The sequence below is a fragment of the Trachurus japonicus genome, chromosome 9 (genome assembly GCF_045865225.1).
Source record: "Trachurus japonicus isolate A0001 chromosome 9, Traja_1.0".
NCBI classification, from domain to species: Eukaryota; Metazoa; Chordata; class Actinopteri; order Carangiformes; family Carangidae; genus Trachurus; species Trachurus japonicus.
The window spans coordinates 5,073,786-5,096,829 of NC_140915.1; the positions used below are offsets into that span (position 1 = coordinate 5,073,786).

At 43.6% G+C, this 23,044-nt stretch overlaps 2 protein-coding genes across 2 annotated transcripts in view; both read right to left on the bottom strand.

Moving 5' to 3' along the window:
* Window positions 1-23,044, bottom strand: part of LOC146980746 (uncharacterized) — a 284,820-nt gene that overhangs the window by 229,658 nt on the left and 32,118 nt on the right. Inside the window, exons 8-12 of the mRNA XM_085787994.1 lie at window positions 8,834-9,016; window positions 7,710-7,883; window positions 5,177-5,350; window positions 3,016-3,189; window positions 1,589-1,762 (exon numbers count right to left, since the gene is read on the bottom strand). Of these exons, the coding sequence (XP_085644120.1) occupies window positions 1,589-1,762; window positions 3,016-3,189; window positions 5,177-5,350; window positions 7,710-7,883; window positions 8,834-9,016 (879 nt within the window). The remainder of the gene's footprint in view (window positions 1-1,588; window positions 1,763-3,015; window positions 3,190-5,176; window positions 5,351-7,709; window positions 7,884-8,833; window positions 9,017-23,044) is intronic.
* LOC146980755 (NLR family CARD domain-containing protein 3-like) lies at window positions 14,260-19,627 on the bottom strand. The gene is made up of 3 exons (XM_085785755.1): window positions 19,461-19,627; window positions 16,589-16,833; window positions 14,260-16,211 (listed from the first exon to the last, which is right to left on the bottom strand). Exons 1-3 carry the CDS (start codon window positions 19,568-19,570, stop codon window positions 14,260-14,262), a joined length of 2,307 nt encoding a protein of 768 aa, XP_085641881.1. The 5' UTR covers window positions 19,571-19,627.

Consider the following 23,044-nt stretch of genomic DNA (forward strand, 5'->3'; position numbering starts at 1 on the left):
CTCTGTTGTCATGACAACAAACATGTGAGGCTGAACTCTGTTGTCATGACAACAAACATGAGAGGCTGAACTCTGTTGTCATGACAACAAACTAGAGTTGCACGATACCCACGGTAGCCACGGTACCCCGCGGTGCCAAGACGTGACGGTTCCTACTATACTAGAAATTCTACACGACGGTACTACCGTGGATTACTACTACGGCGCCAGTTTCCGCTACATAGCGGCCGCCTCTCCTCTCCTCCCGGCTTCTCACTGCATGCTACTCCCCTGTAAACAAAACCCACATGCACCCACTGCAACCTAACTACACAGCTGCTGAATGATTGGCTGTTTGCCTGTTACTGGTGATGTCCGGGGATATGATAGGCTGTTTCCGCACGCTGGGTCCGCCCGTCTGTTCTCTGATTGGCTGTTCGTGTGTTCATGCCGGCAAGAACGGACTCCATGAAGACAGCTGAGACAGCTCCGCTTCCATAGAAATCCACTTCAAAACAAACAACGAGCTAAAGTTCTGTCTCGTCCGACGCGCGCACGGCTTCACAAACACGAGACAACACACTCACGGCTGAAGCACCGGGCGCGAGCAGCGAGTCTGCCGCGGTGTCGTCGTCAGTGGCACTTAATTAATTTAGCTCTGTTTATTTTCTCATTGGCTAATATCAGGCTATATGCTCCGTGTACTGGCTGAGGAATAAAGAGTTAAAGGATGTCCAAGTATAAAGCACCTAGAAAATGCATAAAAATATAGTTTTCACAGGGAATCAGTTCCTGTTCATTGTATTCTGTCCTCTATGGTTTATTATGAAGAAGCATTATTGTCAAATAGATTTTTTTAAAAGACAGTGGATTTGTTTTTATCCTAAGTTGATTATTTATATGTTAAACATAAATGAATGTGCAAGAGACTGAATGGTTATTTATTTTCAACCATATAAATTCTAACTTCATTTATTTGTTTTTTATTGCTTATTTAAAAATATTTGTTTCAGTCTAATTCCTACTTCACCAGTATTATGTTTATCATGCACCAAACAACATTATAAGTAATTAATAAGTATTTATAACTTGTACAAATACATTGCAGTTCATAAAAATAATAATAATAATAAAAGGTTGCAGTATCGTGATATTACCCGGAACCGTGATACTTTGTCTGGTATGGTACCGTGGTTACTCATTTTGGTATTGTGACAACTCTACAACAAACATGTGAGGCTGAACTCTGTTGCCATGACAACAAACATGTGAGGCTGAACTCTGTTGTCATGACAACAAACATTTTTATATCACACACACACACACACACACACACACACACACACACACACACACACACACACACACACACTAATTATAGTTTTTATTCATCTCATTTAACGAAAATGTTTTTTCAATTCTAGTTTTTGTCATTTTGTTTGTTTTCGTTAACAACAATAACCTTGGAGAGAAGAACAACAGGAAACATTTCAAACGTCCTTCATTCATGACATCAAAGTCAATGATTCAAGTTCTGAGTGAAGATCAATCAGGTTCAGTTGTGGATCAAAGATCTCAGATCTACAACAGTAACAGTCAGTGAACTGACCTCAGAGTCTCCAGTCTACAGTCTGGACTCTCCAGAAAACCACTCAGATGCTTCAGGTCTGAATCCTGCAGGTTGTTGTGGCTCAGGTCCAGGTGTCTCAGGTGGGAGGGGTTGGACTTCAGAGCTGAGACCAGAGAAGAACAGCTGATCTCTGACAAACTGCAGCCCTCCAATCTGAATAAAGAATAAAAGCAGTGAGTTGAGGACAAAGCTCCTTGTTGACAGCGTTCAGTGTCTCATCATCTGTTCAGAGCTGAAGAAGCTTCAGAAAGAACAAGTTTAGAAAATCAAAGTCCAACAGCTGAAGCAACAGGAAGCAGGTTAAACAGTCACATAGAGAGAAAACAGCTCATTAATATTCATGAGAAGCTGCTGCTGCTTCAACACAGACGCAGTGACTCCGCCTCTTCACCTGTCAGCTCCACCTGTGGCTCCATCCAGACAAACTCATGTTGAGCAGCCACATTGATCAGAGGTTTACTGACCACGCTCAAGTTTTAAAGACAACACACCTGAGAGGCTGAACTCTGTTGTCATGACAACACACATGAGAGGCTGAACTCTGTTGCCATGACAACACATGTGAGGCTGAACTCTGTTACCATGACAACAAACATGTGAGGCTGAACTCTGTTGCCATGACAGCTGATCTCTGACAACCTGCAGCCCCTCAATCTGAATAAAGAATAAAAGAAGAGGATAGTTTCATGTTTTTCTTTACAGTGTCTCTGAACCTATTTTTTTCTAAATGCTTAGTTTTAGTTTAGTTTTTATTAGTTTTAGTTTGTTTCATACTTTGGGTTATTGATTCAAAAAGATCAAAGTATTGTGTAATAAACTCAACAAAAGATACCACTTAAAAAATGTGTTCAGTTACTGCAGTTTTTTGACATATCAGTGCAGTAGATGAACAATACAGTACCTCACATGTTGTATTGTATTTAACATCACAAAGTGAACACAGTGAATGTTTTGGACAGTGAACGTGGACATTTATCTGGTCGTGCACAGAGCCAGACAGCTGAGAACTTCTCCACCTCAGCTTGATGCTGATGTGCTTAGCTTTTCTATGTTAACCTTACAATGCCTCATGTGCAGCATTGGTTCTTTGGTGGCAAAAGAACCGGATCACACACACACACACACACACACACACACACACACACACACACACACACACACACACACACAAATTATAGTTTTTATTCATTTCATTTAACGAAAATGTTTTTTCAATTCTAGTTTTTGTCATTTTGTTTGTTTTCGTTAACAACAATAACCTTGGAGAGAAGAACATCAGGAAACATTTCAAACGTCCTTCATTCATGACATCAAAGTCAATGATTCAAGTTCTGAGTGAAGATCAATCAGGTTCAGTTGTGGATCAAAGATCTCAGATCTACAACAGTAACAGTCAGTGAACTGACCTCAGAGTCTCCAGTCTACAGTCTGGACTCTCCAGAAAACCACTCAGATCCTTCACTCCTGAATCCTGCAGCTTGTTCCAGCTCAGGTCCAGTTCTCTCAGGTGGGAGGGGTTGGACTTCAGAGCTGAGACCAGAGAAGAACAGCTGATCTCTGACAACCTGCAGTTCCTCAATCTGAATAAAGAATAAAAGCAGTGAGTTGAGGACAAAGCTCCTTGTTGACAGCGTTCAGTGTCTCATCATCTGTTCAGAGCTGAAGAAGCTTCAGAAAGAACAAGTTTAGAAAATCAAAGTCCAACAGCTGAAGCAACAGGAAGCAGGTTAAACAGTCACATAGAGAGAAAACAGCTCATTAATATTCATGAGAAGCTGCTGCTGCTTCAACACAGACGCAGTGACTCCGCCTCTTCACCTGTCAGCTCCACCTGTGGCTCCATCCAGACAAACTCATGTTGAGCAGCCACATTGATCAGAGGTTTACTGACCACGCTCAAGTTTTAAAGACAACACACATGAGAGGCTGAACTCTGTTGTCATGACAACACACATGAGAGGCTGAACTCTGTTGCCATGACAACACACATGAGAGGCTGAACTCTGTTGTCATGACAACAAACATGTGAGGCTGAACTCTGTTACCATGACAATGAACATGAGAGGCTGAACTCTGTTGCCATGACAATGAACATGTGAGGCTGAACTCTGTTGCCATGACAACCAACATGTGAGGCTGAACTCTGTTGTCATGACAACAAACATGAGAGGCTGAACTCTGTTGCCATGACAACCAACATGTGAGGCTGAACTCTGTTGTCATGACAACAAACATGTGAGGCTGAACTCTGTTGCCATGACAACCAACATGTGAGGCTGAACTCTGTTGTCATGACAACAAACATGAGAGGCTGAACTCTGTTGCCATGACAACCAACATGTGAGGCTGAACTCTGTTGTCATGACAACAAACATGTGAGGCTGAACTCTGTTGCCATGACAACCAACATGTGAGGCTGAACTCTGTTGTCATGACAACCAACATGAGAGGCTGAATTCTGTTGCCATGACAACAAACATGTGAGGCTGAACTCTGTTGCCATGACAACACACATGAGAGGCTGAACTCTGTTGCCATGACAACAAACATGTGAGGCTGAACACTGTTGCCATGACAACAAACATGTGAGGCTGAACTCTGTTGCCATGACAGCTGATCTCTGACAACCTGCAGCCCCTCAATCTGAATAAAGAATAAAAGAAGAGGATAGTTTCATGTTTTTCTTTACAGTGTCTCTGAACCTTTTTTTTCCTTCTCAAATTCAGTTCACTTCAATTTGTTTTTAGAGCGGGTTTGATAGTTTGTTTGTTTACATTTTTTTCTAAATGCTTAGTTTTAGTGTAGTTTTTATTAGTTTTAGTTTTTTTCATACTTTGGGTTATTGATTCAAAGAGATCAAAGTATTGTGTAATAAACTCAACAAAAGATACCACTTAAAAAATGTGTTCAGTTACTGCAGTTTTTTGACATATCAGTGCAGTAGATGAACAATACAGTACCTCACATGTTGTATTGTATTTAACATCACAAAGTGAACACAGTGAATGTTTTGGACAGTGAACGTGGACATTTATCTGGTCGTGCACAGAGCCAGACAGCTGAGAACTTCTCCACCTCAGCTTGATGCTGATGTGCTTAGTTTTTCTATGTTAACCTTACAATGCCTCATGTGCAACATTGGTTCTTTGGTGGCAAAAGAACTGGTTCAGTATGAGGCTTTTATATCACACACACACACACACACACACACACACACACACACACACACACACACACACACACACACACACACACACACACACACACACACACACACACACACACACACACCACACACACACACACACACACACACACACACACACACACACATTATAGTTTTTATTCATCTCATTTAACGAAAATGTTTTTTCAATTCTAGTTGTTGTCATTTTGTTTGTTTTCGTTAACGACAATAACCTTGGAGAGAAGAACAACAGGAAACATTTCAAACGTCCTTCATTCATGACATCAAAGTCAATGATTCAAGTTCTGAGTGAAGATCAATCAGGTTCAATTGTGGATCAAAGATCTCAGATCTACAACAGTAACAGTCAGTGAACTGACCTCAGAGTCTCCAGTCTACAGTCTGGACTCTCCAGAAAACCACTCAGATCCTTCAGGTCTGAATCCTGCAGCTTGTTTCCACTCAGGTCCAGGTGTCTCAGGTGGGAGGGGTTGGACTTCAGAGCTGAGACCAGAGAAGAACAGCTGATCTCTGACAAACTGCACCACTCCAATCTGAATAAAGAATAAAAGCAGTGAGTTGAGGACAAAGCTCCTTGTTGACAGCGTTCAGTGTCTCATCATCTGTTCAGAGCTGAAGAAGCTTCAGAAAGAACAAGTTTAGAAAATCAAAGTCCAACAGCTGAAGCAACAGGAAGCAGGTTAAACAGTCACATAGAGAGAAAACAGCTCATTAATATTCATGAGAAGCTGCTGCTGCTTCAACACAGACGCAGTGACTCCGCCTCTTCACCTGTCAGCTCCACCTGTGGCTCCATCCAGACAAACTCATGTTGAGCAGCCACATTGATCAGAGGTTTACTGACCACGCTCAAGTTTTAAAGACAACACACATGAGAGGCTGAACTCTGTTGTCATGACAACACACATGTGAGGCTGAACTCTGTTGCCATGACAACAAACGTGAGGCTGAACTCTGTTGCCATGACAACAAACATGTGAGGCTGAACTCTGTTGTCATGACAACAAACATGTGAGGCTGAACTCTGTTGTCATGACAACACACATGTGAGGCTGAACTCTGTTGCCATGACAACAAACATGAGAGGCTGAACTCTGTTGTCATGACAACACACATGAGAGGCTGAACTCTGTTGCCATGACAACAAACATGAGAGGCTGAACTCTGTTGCCATGACAACAAACATGTGAGGCTGAACTCTGTTGTCATGACAACACACATGAGAGGCTGAACTCTGTTGCCATGACAGCTGATCTCTGACAACCTGCAGCCCCTCAATCTGAATAAAGAATAAAAGAAGAGGATAGTTTCATGTTTTTCTTTACAGTGTCTCTGAACCTTTTTTTTCCTTCTCAAATTCAGTTCACTTTGTTTTTAGAGTAGGTTTGATAGTTTGTTTGTTTACATTTTTTTCTAAATGCTTAGTTTTAGTTTAGTTTTAGTTTTTTTTCATACTTTGGGTTATTGATTCAAAAAGATCAAAGTATTGTGTAATAAACTCAACAAAAGATACCACTTAAAAAATGTGTTCAGTTACTGCAGTTGTTTGACATATCAGTGCAGTAGATGAACAATACAGTACCTCACATGTTGTATTGTATTTAACATCACAAAGTGAACACAGTGAATGTTTTGGACAGTGAACGTGGACATTTATCTGGTCGTGCACAGAGCCAGACAGCTGAGAACTTCTCCACCTCAGCTTGATGCTGATGTGCTTAGCTTTTCTATGTTAAAGCAGAAGTAAGTGATATACTTGTGTTAATATAAGTCTTAAATAGTTATATCTTCCGACAGCAATCACTTACATAGAGTGTTTGGACTGAAACACGGGTCTGTCAGTCACTCTGCTCTGCTCTGAGCCCAGGAGAAAACTTTTATCGTATCCTACAGTTTTTATCCAATGAGGAGAGAGAACGGCATAAAGGGCTGTGTGTGCAGCCAAGGAACGCCGTGAATGTGGTGACGTAGGGACGAGGACTGTTATGGTGCGTTCAAGGAAACTCGTAGACTCGTGTTTTTCCGACCGTGAAGTGGTACCAGTTCGATCTGGTACGAGTTCACGGGTCAGAAGTTACGAGTGGCCGTTATAGTGACTTTCACAGGTAAAACAGGTCGGAGAAACACGATTGGGTTGCCTGGAACGCTACAAAGTCGTAAGTTGTGACTTGAAGCTGTAATTTACGATTTCAAAAGCCTGCCTGGAACGCAGCATTAGCCAAAACGACCGGATCGCTTACTTCTGCTTTAACCTTACAATGCCTCATGTGCAACATTGGTTCTTTGGTGGCAAAAGAACTGGATCACACACACACACACACACACACACACACACACACACACACACACACACACACATACACACACACACACACACACACACACGCACGCACACACACACACACACACACACACACACACACACACACACATACACACACACACACACACACACACACGCACACACACACACACACACACACACACACACACACATACACACACACACACACACACACACGCACACACACACACACACACACACACACACACACACACACACAAACACACAAACACACACACACACAAACACACAAACACACACACACACACACACACACACACACACACACACACACACACACACACACACACACATTATAGTTTTTATTCATCTCATTTAACGAAAATGTTTTTTCAATTCTAGTTGTTGTCATTTTGTTTGTTTTCGTTAACAACAATAACCTTGGAGAGAAGAACAACAGGAAACATTTCAAACGTCCTTCATTCATGACATCAAAGTCAATGATTCAAGTTCTGAGTGAAGATCAATCAGGTTCAATTGTGGATCAAAGATCTCAGATCTACAACAGTAACAGTCAGTGAACTGACCTCAGAGTCTCCAGTCTACAGTCTGGACTCTCCAGAAAACCACTCAGATCCTTCACTCCTGAATCCTGCAGCTTGTTGGAGCTCAGGTTCAGTTCTCTCAGGTGGGAGGGGTTGGACTTCAGAGCTGAGACCAGAGAAGAACAGCTGATCTCTGACAAACTGCACCACTCCAATCTGAATAAAGAATAAAAGCAGTGAGTTGAGGACAAAGCTCCTTGTTGACAGCGTTCAGTGTCTCATCATCTGTTCAGAGCTGAAGAAGCTTCAGAAAGAACAAGTTTAGAAAATCAAAGTCCAACAGCTGAAGCAACAGGAAGCAGGTTAAACAGTCACATAGAGAGAAAACAGCTCATTAATATTCATGAGAAGCTGCTGCTGCTTCAACACAGACGCAGTGACTCCGCCTCTTCACCTGTCAGCTCCACCTGTGGCTCCATCCAGACAAACTCATGTTGAGCAGCCACATTGATCAGAGGTTTACTGACCACGCTCAAGTTTTAAAGACAACACACATGAGAGGCTGAACTCTGTTGCCATGACAACACACATGAGAGGCTGAACTCTGTTGTCATGACAACAAACATGAGAGGCTGAACTCTGTTGTCATGACAACACACATGTGAGGCTGAACTCTGTTGTCATGACAACACACATGAGAGGCTGAACTCTGTTGTCATGACAACGAACATGTGAGGCTGAACTCTGTTGTCATGACAACACACATGAGAGGCTGAACTCTGTTGTCATGACAACAAACATGAGAGGCTGAACTCTGCTGACTGACTTCACAGATTGAACCTGCTCCAACTTCTTCAAAGAGCTGAAACCAGCAAACACACACCTGCTTATTATGGGATGTTGGCTTTGAATGTTTCACTACAAACATCACAGAGCCTCAGGAAAGAGGAGGAGCCAGCAGCTATTGATTATAGATCAGTTATTGTCTGACACATTACATGTGTTTCTGTAGTTGACTGGACTAAAAGCAGAGAAGAAGAAAACAGCCGTCACCATGACGACCCTCAGTGTGGATCAGTATGACATCAGCCTCATGTCTGCAGCTCAGTGTCAACACAACTTTCACATCACATTCATCTGAGCACAGAAATAAAACAGAGTCTGACCTCAGAGTCTCCAGTCTACAGTCTGGACTCTCCAGAAAACCACTCAGATCCTTCACTACTGAATCCTGCAGGTTGTTGATGCTCAGGTCCAGGTGTCTCAGGAGTCTCAGGTGGGAGGGGTTGGACTTCAGAGCTGAGACCAGAGAAGAACAGCTGATCTCTGACAAACTCCAGCTCCTCAATCTGAATAAAGAATAAAAGAAGAATAAAGAGTTGTTGTGTTTTGTTTACTACAGTGTCTCTGAACTCTCTCAGCTCTTTTAACTCAGTGAACACAACATCACATCAGTCTGTGTGGACTGAACAATCAACATGTTTCTTGTTCTTTTGACATAAAATTAAAACATTTTAAAAATGTTAAAGCTCAAGACCAAACAACAGGTTTTTAAGTGAACAGCAGTTCACACTGGGACTGAAACACACTGATGAGTTTGTCTTTCCATTATTGTTGACAAACAGCTGATTGAAGTTGTGTAACAGATCAACCAGCTGCTTCATCCAGGAAACATCCTCAGGTGTTGAGACTCTTTAGTCACATGACCAATAGGACGATGAAGGAGAGGAAGACGAGCAGCAGGACGATGAGGAAGATGTGAGGTGTGATGTGGATCAGAACGTGTGGTCCTATGATGCAGATTGTTCTGTTTCTTTGTAAATAAAGTTTTTACAGCAGACATTCAGTCACTTCCTGTCTTCTTGTTTCATAAAGTGTTTGTTCAGTAAAGCTGCTCTGAGATGGCTCGTTCACTTTTTGTACTGAATGTTTCAAAAAGAAACAAAATTAATTCATTTAGTTTTCATCCGTTTGGTGTTGAAAGTGTTAAACCAGTTGATAGTGATGATGAGAAGCTGTTCTGGTGGATCTTCATCATGTGGCCTTCTACACATCATCCACATGTCAGCACAGATTCATCAGCTGCTGCTGACCTCAGCTCAGTCTGTCCATGTACAATCAATATCTGATCAATACCTGTTGGCAAGGGCGCCGGAATGGGGGGGGGGCCAAGGGGCCATTGGCCCCCCCACTTTACGCCCCTGCCCTGCTCTGCCGGTCGCTGATCACCATAGGCCTCTATCCCGGTTTCAATAATTCCCCCGGTCCCACCCACATCAAATTAAATAAACCAATAAAACACAGACTAGAAGAATCTTTAATTTTAAATCAAATCTAATGCTACTCTGCCTGTAGTGCAGCCCAGTAAATAGTCTCAATTCAAGTCTCTGTGGCCATATTATATATATATATATGGTGCCCACGTGAATGCACAGCTGAGCGGAGCTTCTCCAGCTTTCATCGTCCTCCCTCCGCTTATTATTGTCACCTTCACCTTCGTCACCTTCTCATCCTGTAGGCTTCATCCACAAACACTGTGGACCTAGTGCACCATCTCAGAAAGTGCAACTTCTGCTCTGCCGGTGAGCGAAGGGAAACGATGAATTAACTTGACGTGTTAATAGCCTAGTTCAGATTTGGTGATATGCCTTTAGTTATTATCAATTCCAGGTGTTTTACAGTTGTTACAGTTGTTTCACCTGGAGATGACGTAGCCTACACACCCACAGAGACAGACAGGTGATGAACCGGACTACAGCGGCCAGAGATTTATGACGTTACGTAATTCAATAATCAATATTAACGAGGGCGAGTATGTGCTGCTTATTTCCAGCATGTCACTGTCTGTTTACAGAATCAACATCTAGCTTATTCCTAAAGTTTGTGAAGTGTGGAGCGGTCGAGCGGACCTGCTGACAGATGTGCAGCTGACAGCCATGACATCACTAGACCTGAGCCACCAGCTGATCCTCCCTCGCGCACGTCCTGAGGACGGGACAAAGTCTCCTGGATATTATTTTTTCTTTTCCTTTATTCATTTCTAACTGGCTCTTTTTGCCAGTAAAAACCATAACTTGTGAGAAAAAGAACACACGCGCGAAAACAAAATGGAAACATTGTAATAACTCCTGTGACCACAGCTGGCCCATGGTCTATAACAGCTGTCCATATGAAGCGAGCACAGTCACGGACTGAGACAAAGTTATTTAGCTACATAAAGTCCAAACGTCTGTCTTAGCAGGCGTTGACCTTAAGCATTGTTCCTATTATTAAAACATGAATGACAAGAATAAGAGGTGAAAAGTAGCCGCTGCAGACTGATGCGCCACAGACCTGAGTGCTCATAAACTGTTACTTCGGCTTTTACAAAGGCTGATTTTCTGCTTGATCCATGATGATTAATTTACCTACAGAAAAACTAAATGCATGGTAAAAGTAACATTACTAATATTTTAGAGATCTCAAATTCACAAATGATGTTTTCTATTATTAAAATTCTGATTAAAAATTGGGTCAGGTCCAACCACGGGCTTCTTTTATTTTTATTTTTTTATTTTTGCCGTGGTCCAGCCGAGAGACTGCTCGTGAGTCCGGCTGCATCAGGTCCAGGCTTCAACACCTGGATCGGACCGGGTCGGGTCGCTGAGAACCTAGCAGTTTATAGAAACTGCTCAAACGGGCTTTAAGAGGTGTATTCACAACATTTTATTTACTCAAACAGGGCTACAGGGCTTTCTCTTTTTCTTTTTCTTTTTTTGATAAATTATAGGCATGACGGTCTGGGAGACGCTGGCGGACGGGGGGGGGTTACGCATTATGCTGGTATTACGCATCACTGCCGGATGCTACAATATGACTATTGCACCGACAGTGAGTGTGTAAATCTATGCCCCGTAACAACCGAACCTCCATGCCCCCCCCAACTCTAAAATGAATCCGGCGCCGCTGCCTGTTGGCCTCAGTCTGATCCTGACAGCTGGTTCTGGTTCTGGTTCTGGTTCTGGTTCTGTTCTGGTTCTGTGGACCATGAATCCCTCATCAGATCCTTCATCCTCGCTCTCTGTTCAGTCTCTGTGACTCTCTGACTCACGACGTAAACAAACGAAGCGACAGTGGACTGTGGCGTCTCCAGGAGGAAGAACTGGTCCCTGTTCTGGTTCTGGTTCTGTTGGGACCTGGAGGAGGACGAGTGCTGGGCCTCAGTCCACCACCGGAGCTACTGAGACCTGCAGAAACAACCAGGTGACCTTCAGCTAACGTCCAGAGCCTCCTGCACAAACACCTGACAGGTGTTCAGCTGACCTCACTGATGATGGAGAAGAACGAGTGTGATCTTCACTGAGACGCTGCAGCACAAACACATTGAAAGGACCCGGATCCACAGCCGATCCACATCAGACCAGATGCTGCTGAAGGCCGAGCTTCAGGCCCCTGTCAGGTAGACGGAGAGCTGCTGTGTCCCAGCTGCTTCCTGCTGTCCACACTGACTGTGAAGTGGTCTCTTCCTCACAGCTCCACTGGCAGAGAGCAGCTGAGGAGCTGAAGCTGGATGGAGCTTCAGCTCCAGAGGCTGTGGACACAGTCACAGTGGCTCAGGAGACACTGTCCACTGTCTGAAGCTGACCTCTGACCCCTCACTGACACTGGAGTCATGTGACCAGAGGCTGCTTCACACACACTGTGGACAGGAAGTAAACTCCTTTAATGTCATGTGACCATGAGCTGAGGCTTCCTTCCTGTGGAGCCCAGTGTTGATGTTCATGAGCCTCAGTGTCTCCACAGTGGGATCATCAAACCAACACTGTTCTCTGAGCTACAGGACTTTAACCTGACCACTCACACTGGGAAGCTGCTTTGACCTTTGACCCTGAACCAAGCAAAGAGGGAAAACTCAGATCTACATCACATCTGCTCAGCTTCAGCTACAGTGGCTGATCCAGCTGTTCTGTTAGCAGCTTCATCTGAGAGCAGCTCATCATCATCATCATCATCATCATCATCATCATCATCATCATCATCATCATCACCACACTGACCTCTGAGTGACCTCTGACCCTTCACCTTCTACCAGCTGCAGTAACATGGAGTCACAATCAGTCGCTGCTTCAAACTGAACTTCACACATTTGAACTGAACACAGACAAAAGTCCAACAGGTCCAGTCAGTGAACTCACCTCAGAGTCTCCAGTCTACAGTTTGGACTCTCCAGTCCAGCACACAGAACCTCCACTGATGAATCACTCAGGTCGTTGTCACTCAGGTCCAGTTCTGTCAGGTGGGAGGGGTTGGACTTCAGAGCTGAGGCCACGACTTCACAGTGACTCTCTGAGAGTAAACAACCAACAAGTCTGTGAAGAGAGAAAATATGAAACGTGTCAGAATGAAATCAGATGAAAGCTGCAGTAAAAACACAGTTGATGCATCTGATGACAGGGCGTGATGATGTGATGAACATCTGAGCTTCAGCTCATCTTCTCTGACTGAGTTTGACAGGAAACTCTGAGACCTGCACTGGTTTAATCTGGATCTGTGTTTCAGATGAAGGAGGAAAGTGACGTCACCTTTCTGCTTCATGTGATTTGATCCAGAGTCAGGATGAAGACAAGTTGTTGAGGAGAACATCTGACCTGTCCACTGTTTTCAGACTGACTCCAGAACAGTTTGTGTGAGTTCAGCTCAGTGAACAGTTCACTCAGAGCAGATCAGAAACATGAGGTTGACCTTTGACCTTGTGTAGAAGTGGTCCACTCAGATCAACACTTCCTGATACGACTCTTCTACAACAAGACAGAAACCAGCCCAGTGTCTCATCAACACAATGTATGGAAAGACTTTAACACTGAAACGATCACTGATCAATAAATCACACTGCTGATCAGTTCAGTCCTCTCAGGTTCAGATCTCCACTCTTGGTGTGTGTGAGCAGCAGTTTCTGGCTCATGTGAGTGTGTGTGAGCTCTGAACAGATGTTGGTCCCGTCACTCTGACTCTGTCACGTTTAGTTTGATCATGAACCATCATCAGTGTTTGTTGCTGCTGCAGCTAAACTCACAACCTCACTTCACTGTGGACAGTTCAACAGACACTGTTGGAGTCATGTGACTTAAAGGGGGCGGGGCTTCCTCCATGTCCATCATGACGTCTGCTTCATTTCCTTCTAACTCCTCACATGTTCTTCAAACCTGTCACCTGAGTCAGTGTGGGCGGAGTCTGAAGACGACATCACCTGAGCACAGTCATCAGACTGCACACAGCTGCCTCTGAGACACTAAAGGGTTAATAGTACTAACATCTGGAAACACTGAGGTGGAAGATCAGTGGAGCTGCTTTAATTAGATTCATCAGGTTTGAATAAAACCAAAGAGTGAAAATAAAAAACTAAATGAGTGTTTTTGTTGATTAAACAGCAACAATCACAACGAGCTGAAGATCCACATGTTGGAGCTCACAGCTTCTACTACACCTCCAGAAAAACACAACTCACCTGGAAATGTTTCAAAGTCAAACTGAGAATAATGAAAATCAGTGAAAACTGTGTTTATCTGAACTCGATTAAACCACTGATCAATAATTATATTGATCATGTCTGGACTCACCGAGCCTTCCTGCAGTTCCTCACAGCTGGGATCAGTCTCAGTCGTCCCTCTGGTGATGTGTTGTACTTGTCCAGGTCCAACTCGTCCAGAACCTGCTCTGACATCTGCAGCATGTAGGCCAGAGCTGAACACTGGATCTCAGAGAGTTTCTTCTCTGATCTGTTCTCTGACTCCAGGAACTGTTGGATCTCCTGATGAACTGACTGGTCCTTCATCTCCGTCAGACAGTGGAAGATGTTGATGCTTCTGTCAGGAGAGATGTCATCACTGTTAATCTTCTTCAGATTATTGATGGTTCTCTGGATGGTTTCTGGACTGTTATCTGTCTGATCCAGCAGACCTCCTAACAGCCTCTGGTTGGACTCCAGAGAGAGGCCATGAAGGAAGCGAACAAACAGGTCTAGGTGACCGTTTCTACTGAGGAGGGATTTCTGCATGGCTAACCACAGGAAGTCATCCAGGTTTAAACCAACATGTTGTTTTCCCAGGAAGTTCTCCAGGACCTGTGTGTTCCTGTTGGTGAAACAGTGGAACATGTAGACTGCAGCCAGAAACTCCTGAACACTCAGATGAACAAAGCAGTAGACTGTTTTCTGGAAGATCACACTCTCTGTTTTGAAGATCTCAGTACAGAGTCCTGAGTTCACCAAGGCCTCTGTGACATCCAGACCACACTGCTCCAGGTCTTCTTGGTAGAACATGATGTTTCCTTCCTGCAGCTGTTCAAACGCCAGCCTCCCCAGCTTCAGAAGAACTTCCCTGTCGGTCTCCATCAGCTCCTGTGGACTTGTCTCATGTCCTTCACCGTACTTGTTCTTCTTCCTCTTTGTCTGGACCAGCAGGAAGTGTGAGAACAGGTCCGTCGTGGTCTTGGGCAGCTCTCCTCTCTGGTCTGTGGTCAACATGTGCTCCAGAACTGTAGCACTGATCCAGCAGAAGACTGGGACTTGACACATGATGTGGAGGGTCCTGGACGTCTGGATGTGTGAGATGATTCTTCTGGACAGATCTTCATCACTGGACCTCCTCCTGAAGTAGTCCTCTATCTGGGCGTCAGTGAAGCCTCGGACCTCTGTTACCCTGTCAACACATGTAGGAGGGATCTGATTGGCTGCTGCAGGTCTGGAGGTGATCCAGACCAGAGCCGAGGGAAGCAGATTCCCCTGGATGAGGTTTGTCAGCAGCATGTTGACTGATGACGTCTGTGTAACATCAGACACAACCTCCCTGTTGTTGAAGTCCAGTGACAGTCGGCTTTCATCCAGGCCGTCAAAGATGAAGAGAAGTTTACAGACAGCCAGCTGCTCTGCTGTGACCTTCTGTAATGTTGGATGGAAAACATGGAGCAGCCTGAGAAGACTCAACCGCTGATCTCTGATCAGGTTCAGCTCCCTGAACGAAAGCAGAACCAGCAGACTGACATCTTGGTTCTCCAAGCCCTCGGCCCAGTCCAGAGTGAACTTCTGCACCGAGAAGGTTTTTCCAACGCCAGCGACGCCGTTGGTCAGAACCACTCTGATGGGTCTCTGATGGACAGGTGAGACTGTAGAGACGTCCTCTCTCTGTTGGACAGGTGAGACCGTAGAGACGTCCTCTCTCTGTTGGACAGGTGAGACCGTAGAGACGTCCTCTCTCTGTTGGACAGGTGAGACCGTAGAGACGCCCTCTCTCTGTTGGACAGGTAAGTCTTTAAAGATGTTGTTGCACTTGATTGTAGTGTCATGGAGGGTCTTCTTCTTGGACATTGTCTCCAGCTGTCTCACCTCATGTTGGATATTAACCTCTTCACTCTGTCCCTCTGTGATGTAGAGCTCAGTGTAGATCCTGTTGAGGAGGGTTCCACTTCCTGTTCCACTTCCTGTTCCCTCAGTTCCTTCAGTCACTCGTTCACATCTGCTCCTCAGACTGATCTTATGTTGATCTAAAACCTCCTGCAGACCACGATCTGCTGAGAGACAAGAGACAGAGTCAGACTGAAGACAGAGAGTCTGACAATCTGATCAGATAATTTAAGAGAGAAAATTAGAAACCATGAAAGTCATCACACCTGAACATGACACACCGTGAAGCAAAACGACAGAGGAAGAAGTTTGTTGTTTACATGAGTGTGGAAAAGTCTGGACCACATCATGGTTCATAACTGTGTGTTGTCCGACTAGAGGCCATTACAATACAGTTCTCTATCATTACTGCTGTGATTGTTCATCAATACATTTTATAATTTAACATTTTTTTCATTTGTCTATTGATAGACCTACATTTTCAGGTTCAGATGAGTTTGTGTTGTTATTTGACGAGTAAGACACAACAGCTACAAAGACTTACCTGTCCAGTCCATCACAGAGCTGCTCTGATTGGCTGTCTGCAGTCCACCTCTGGTTCTGGGTCTTTGTCCACACTTGGGACAGGAGGCTTCTCCTGAAGACCCAGACTGGTCCCAGTCTGAGGTGAAGCACTGTCTGCAGAACCAGTGTCCACAGCTGGTGGAGACTGGATCCTTCAGGACGTCCTGACAGAGACCACAGCAGGACAGCTGCTGGTCCACAGAGACACCACTCCTCTTCCTCTCTCTGTGAAGACATGGACACATTTCTGTTTAAACTAGAGCCACCTCCTCCAGCTCGTTTACTCGTCCTCTCAGTCTAGTTCCAGATGATCTGACCCCTGTTTGTCCAGAGTCTCAGAGAATATTCATAGTTTGTGAGACATCTTCTCATGTTTATGTGGCAAGGTGAGGAGGGCCCGGGCGGGGATTGAACCCACACCTCCCGGGTAAGAGTCATGCACGCTTGCCAGTCACCCAAAGGGACATCCCCTTGGCCAAGTAGCCATTGGAGGCATAGCGACAGGAACCGTCAACTGTCACATCTCTCCCCCTCTTTTCACAAGCACGTCCTCGTGCTTCCACGCAGGTAAGAGTCATGTGCGTTTGCCAGTCACCCAAAGGGACATCCCCTTGGCCAAGTAGCCAGGGCGCATAATCAATTGACCTATGGCTAAGCCCCGCCCCCTCCACTCACTCGGACAAACAGTCAACATTCAGTGACAGGCGCTATGGCAGCTGTCACAGTAGGAGACATTTCACAGGAGGCAATTGATGGTTTTTGGAGACAGAAAGATTAAATATCATTTCGAAGTCGCCAAAACTTCACTTAACTTTACTGCTATGGCTGCCGTTTGCCGCGAAACGCCGATAGCGACGGGCTAACTTCTGTTAGCCTGTCTATGGAGTTTTGCCATTAAGCTAGCGGGCTTTATGCTTAGTTGTGATGCTGGCTAACATCCAAACATCTCTCACAATTTGTTGCCTCAAATACGTTGTTGACTTAACTTAGAACAGATGTAGACATCCTTGTTAAGTTTATCCACGTTTAGTTGGTGTTGTGGTCTACTGCATAACTTTATCCAGAGCAGACACTTCTCTTGGTTGAGATGTGGCTTGGGAAAGGGTTAAAAAAATCCACCCCGTCGGCCAGCCTCTCGGGATACCTAGTGTCAGAGTTGCATGTACCCCGTGCACACCGTTTGACCATTTTAAACTTAAAATGTCAAGAAAAAACATATAAAAACGAATGAAAACTGACTAACTGCAATGCATTTCAATGGACGTGGAAGCAGAGAATGTCCGAGTGTATGGGCTAGCTATGCGCACTGTGATTGGCTCATCGTGTTTGGGGGCGTGGCTTAGCCATAGGTCAATTGGAGGCATAGTGACAGGACCCTCAACTGTCACATTTACTTTGTCTTGACTTTGACCTTTGATCTTTAGAGACAAAAATCTAATCATAGTTGAACAGTTGTGCCATATTTGAGGAGGTTCCTTCGACATGTTTCAGAGAGTAAATTAGGATGAACAGATGAGATATTGGTGAACCCCATTTCCTGTCTCTCTCAACTGTACTATCAATGAAGGCATGAACAGCCAAAAAAAGATATTGGTGAACTAAAGGTCAAAGGTCATAACTCAAGACTTTACAAAACAATTAAGACAAAATGTGACACAAGTGGTTCATGTTTTCTGTGACTGTGGAGAAACAGGATGTGACCTGAGAACTAATTTCAGTGGAGGAGGAGGAGATTCTAGTTTTGAATGTTGCTCAACCCCAGTTTCTACAGTATTTTCCATAAATGAGGAACATGTTTCTCAATGTGGATAGACTGTATTTATCAGAATGACTTTTTTTCCTGCTGTCCACTCTGTCCCTGATGAACCTTAGAGGAGCTCTCAAACTGATAAATGCTTCATAGTGAGGAGACTTGGTGGACTTCAGATCAAAGTACCAAACATTAAACTGCAGCATGTGTAGCCGGGTGGTAAATGAATCATAAGTGTAATTTTCCACTTAAGGGTGAATGTATTCCAATGTACTATAATGTGTTTTTGTTTTCTTTTGTTCTTTCTTTTAAATGTCATATTTCAAATGTAAATGTAAACAAAATGTAAATGAGTTAAATAAGTGGTCACAAGGTGGCAGCATTGAGCTGCTTTGGGTTCAGTTGGGCGCATTTTGGTTTAGCCGCCAGGTGCATTGTGGGTTCTTGTTGTCTTTTCTGCTGAATGTGAGCCACAAGTGCCTGAAATGTCTCGGCGAACAGAGGAGACTGTTGTTCTGTTCAATTGGTAGGTAAAATACGCACACATTGTAAAAGACGCCGTAACAGAATGTGACAAGTCTCATTTAGAGATATTGGTGATTTATTTCAGAGGGTAGCATGCCAGCCGTCGACCGGGGCTAACGACTAGCTTCAGGAAGCTCCAGCTCCTGTGTTCCACGCTGCGTGGCGTGTAAGTGACTGTGGTAAAATATTTTGAATGCACATTTTTGAGTTAATGACCGTGTCATGATTTTAATGACGTGTGTATTTTGTTGTTTCTGTAGACCTTCATAGCCCACTGCCGTATTTTGTCCCCTATGCTATTTTGTTTCTTTTTATGCTTTTGGTTTTGGTTCTCTCTAAGTCTCAGATGAGAACGAATTACTTTGAGTTTAGAAATTCAGTCAAATAAGCCTTTTTGCAACTGATGTGAAATAAATAAGAAGGCTACAAGAACCCCAGTAAGTGTGTCCTGTGTGCTTCTAATTCCCGGGCTACACATGCATGATATTCTCTCGCTCTCTCGCTCTCATTTCCTGTCTTCTCTGGACTGTCGGCCATCAGCACAGAAACAAAATGCTGGATGTTGCAGGTCTCTTACCTTGTAGCCAGAGGCTCATGACTGGAGGACGGATCATCTTCAGATGGATTACTGTCTTCAGATCCTGGAGTCTCTCCTGTGTTCCCCTCCTCCTCTGCACAACCACTCATCTTCTGTACTTCAGTCAGTCTGAGAGTCAAACCAGTAACACTGACGGTTAGCGCATAAATACAGGAAGTAGAGTCAGGAAGTAGAGTCAAGTCTGACAGAACAGGAAGTCACAAACACACACCCAGTTAAACTCAACACTGCACCTCACACAACCAACAGATCTTCATCTTCTCCACAGTCCACACAGAGACAACAGAATCATTAAGACAGAACTCACCTTGTTCTCCTGCTCTGATCAGAGTAAACATTTCCATGTTTTTCCATATTTCAGTTTGTAAACTGTTTCAACACCTTTTGCACGTCCGGGGTTGAAACGTAAGTGATTACGGGAGCAGCCAAATACAAGTTGTTGTCATCGTTGATGGAGTTCACGTGACCTGTAAAATTGTTTCGCCACTTGTAAATTTGTCTTGGTGTTTGTAAAAGTGTTTAGTTTCTTGTTAATTTGTTTTCTGAAATGTAAATTTGTTTCGGTACTTGTAAATGTGTTATGGTAATGTATTTTGTTTTATGATATGTAAAAATGTTTTCTAAAATGTAAAGTTGTCTCAACCTTTGTAAACTGTTTCGGATTTTATAATGTTGGTTTGCACCTCCCGGCCACCGTACTTTTGGCTTGAATAACACAAAGAATATGGAGATAAATGATAAGAACTGATCTTCTAGATGTCAAAATCAATTTTAAAAAAAAGTTCTTCATCAACACTTCTTGATTCACTTTTTTTGATTTCATGACACATGGAGCAGACTCCTCGGTGTATATGCAGTATATATACTTTATTTACAAATAACTGAATCCCATGGTCGTACAATGAACAGGTACAGCTGAGAAACTCATTACAGATTACCAATATAAACAGTCAAAGATCCATGAGAAGCATGTTTGTTACTGAAGCAGACAGAAAATCAGCAGAACAGAAAGAAGAGAATCAAATTGTTGTTCAGCCTGATTACAGCGCCCCCTTTTGACTGATCTGTGCCAACATTTACCTGAAACATTCACACATTTCTCTCTGTAAAAACAAACGTGGCTATTTGATTATTTGGAGATAAACTTCCGTTCACTATCAGGAATCTGTGGACGCTGGAACAAAGTCACAGAGACAAAGTCTTTAAAATCAGATGGGCAGAGACTGAACTGTGACCACAGCGCCACCTGCTGACACTACTGTAAACAGGCAGAAATCTGTCTCTATATTCATCTAGGTGAGTATTTGTTTCCTGTTTGTACATGAAATGTTTGTGTTTTCCTTTGGCGAGGGAAGCTTAAGCGTTGGTCACAACAAAATGTAGTTTTCTTAATAAGTCCAGTGACTTCCTGTTGAGTTTTCTGACCCTTTGGTCCCTGGACACTTGATAAAATCTTTGCATTAAAGTGAAGAAAGAAAAAAAAAAAACAAGAAACAAACAAATCCTTCCTTTGTTAAAAAAGAAAAACATGGCTTCGGTGCAGACGCAGCGTGCAGGTTATTAAATGATGAACAAGCAACAAGATGCCTGAAAACCTGTAAGTCAGATGTTTTGCAGTGAGGGAGGGGTTTCGTCCATAAATCAAACATCACAGTCAAAGAAGGCAGCTGTCGACCAATCAGAGGACAGCAAAGAGTAACGTCACACTGATCCCTCCCCATCAGACAGACGTGGACACAGTTAGAAACCAGAGTGTGTGTTGAAGTGGTCCAGGACTCCCCTGGCCCCGCCCACAGCAGGACTCACTGGTCTGAAACTGGAAACACTGGATATGTACACATGATCACCGGTCCAGACCAGAACCACGGCGCCATGAACACGGAGATGGAAGCAACAACAAAAAACAAAAACAACAAACAATTTGAAAATAAAATTAAAGGGCAGTCAAAATAATGTTTAAGCTTTGTCACAACTCCAAAGTAGGCTATAAAACCTTTGGAGGAGCAGGTGCCCAAAAAGAAAAAGAAAAAAAACTACGCTCACGCACACGCAAGCAATTACTGAGATGTCTAATTGTGAGGGTAAGAAAATCACAGTTGTTTTTACCAAAGTTGTTATTATTATTATTAAAATAACAAAAGAAAGTAATTGAGAGACATTTAGCAACAAGAAGCCAGACATACTTCTCCCCCCTCAAGCAGCACACTGTGTCTGGTCCGCTGGCAGATTATAACTTAGTTTATACCATGGTCTGGGTGAATACTCGATCCTGATTGGCTGCGGGGTGTCCATTTAAAAGTGATCATGGGACACCCACAAAGACGTTACGGTCAAATTGCCTGATGACGGTTCTAATGGTGCGTTCCAGGCAGGCTTTTTAACCCGTAAGTCACGACTTCAAGTCACCAGTTACGAGTTTGTAGCGTTCCAGGCAAGTTACGAGTTACTAACTGGGAACTGGGAGTAGATCGATCTAGTACGAGTTCACAGGTGGGAAGTTACGAGTTTGACTGTACGTTCTAACGGGTAACCATAGGAAAAAACACGAGTTACGGGTTGCCTGGAACGCACCATAAATATTACAGCGCTGGCTCGAACGCTAGTTGGTAACCATGACAACGGAGACTTTTTAAATATGAAGTCTCCTTTTTATCGCTGATGAGAGATAGTAAAGTTTTAATAATTTAATTGTAGTGCCCTGGTAAAAATGTTAATATCTTGTTTATTTAAATATGTGTTTGGTTAACGAATATACAGATATATTTTGAAATATTGTCAGTTAAATTACTGATGTTGTGAAAGAAGTTATCATTAATGTGAAGAAATGTTTATGTGGTACTTTATTTGGGATAATACAGAAATTTCCTATGCTCTTAGTGGTTTTTGAACATCTCATGTCGTTTCCTCTGTTTATTTGGGTAACTAGGTGTCAATCTTTTATTAGCCAATCAGTGCCAGTCAGAGATGAGCGTCAACTACCTAACTACCTGAGAAGGGGGTGGGAGTAAAAAGAAAGAACGAGACGAGGCTCAGGCTAATGTCGGGAGGAAAACGAGGAAAAGAAAGAACGACAATGTGAAGAGCTACTTGTAAGCGTTTAAAAGTTATTATTTCTACTGAAACTAAAAGACGGAGGGTTTTATCTGTGTGGTATCAGGTACAAAATGTAAGAGTGAGCCGTGTTTGGAGCTGTTTCAGCCAGAAATTATAGTAGAGGTCGGCGACGCCATTTTCTGTTGTGTATCAGTGCTAGTTAGCCTCGTCACCGCTAGCCGGGAGAAGAAGGGGACTGTGTTTGTGTGGGAGAATACATTGCGCCGGGATTTCTGAGTGAGTATAGACATTATGTGAACTGGTGACAATATGAATATGTTTATGGGAATGAATAGTAGAGTTTATTAGTTTTGTGAATTTCTGCATAGTGTGCCTACACGCCTGCCTGCCAGCCTGCAGCCACGCACGCTGCTGCTGTAGAGGGATGCTCAGGACTTCATGCTGCCGCCAGGAAACCTGCTGTTGCACACGGACGTGTCTCCAGGACTGGGTTCTCCATCTCATCTCAC

Excerpts from the sequence above, each read along its gene's own strand:
- LOC146980755 (XM_085785755.1), bottom strand. The coding sequence starts at position 19,570 with ATGAGTGGTTGTGCAGAGGAGGAGGGGAACACAGGAGAGACTCCAGGA. Across the intron at positions 16,834-19,460 it reads CATGAGCCTCTGGCTACAAG|AGAGAGGAAGAGGAGTGGTG; the intron begins GTAAGAGACCTG and ends ATGTCTTCACAG. Across the intron at positions 16,212-16,588 it reads CTCTGTGATGGACTGGACAG|CAGATCGTGGTCTGCAGGAG; the intron begins GTAAGTCTTTGT and ends CTTGTCTCTCAG.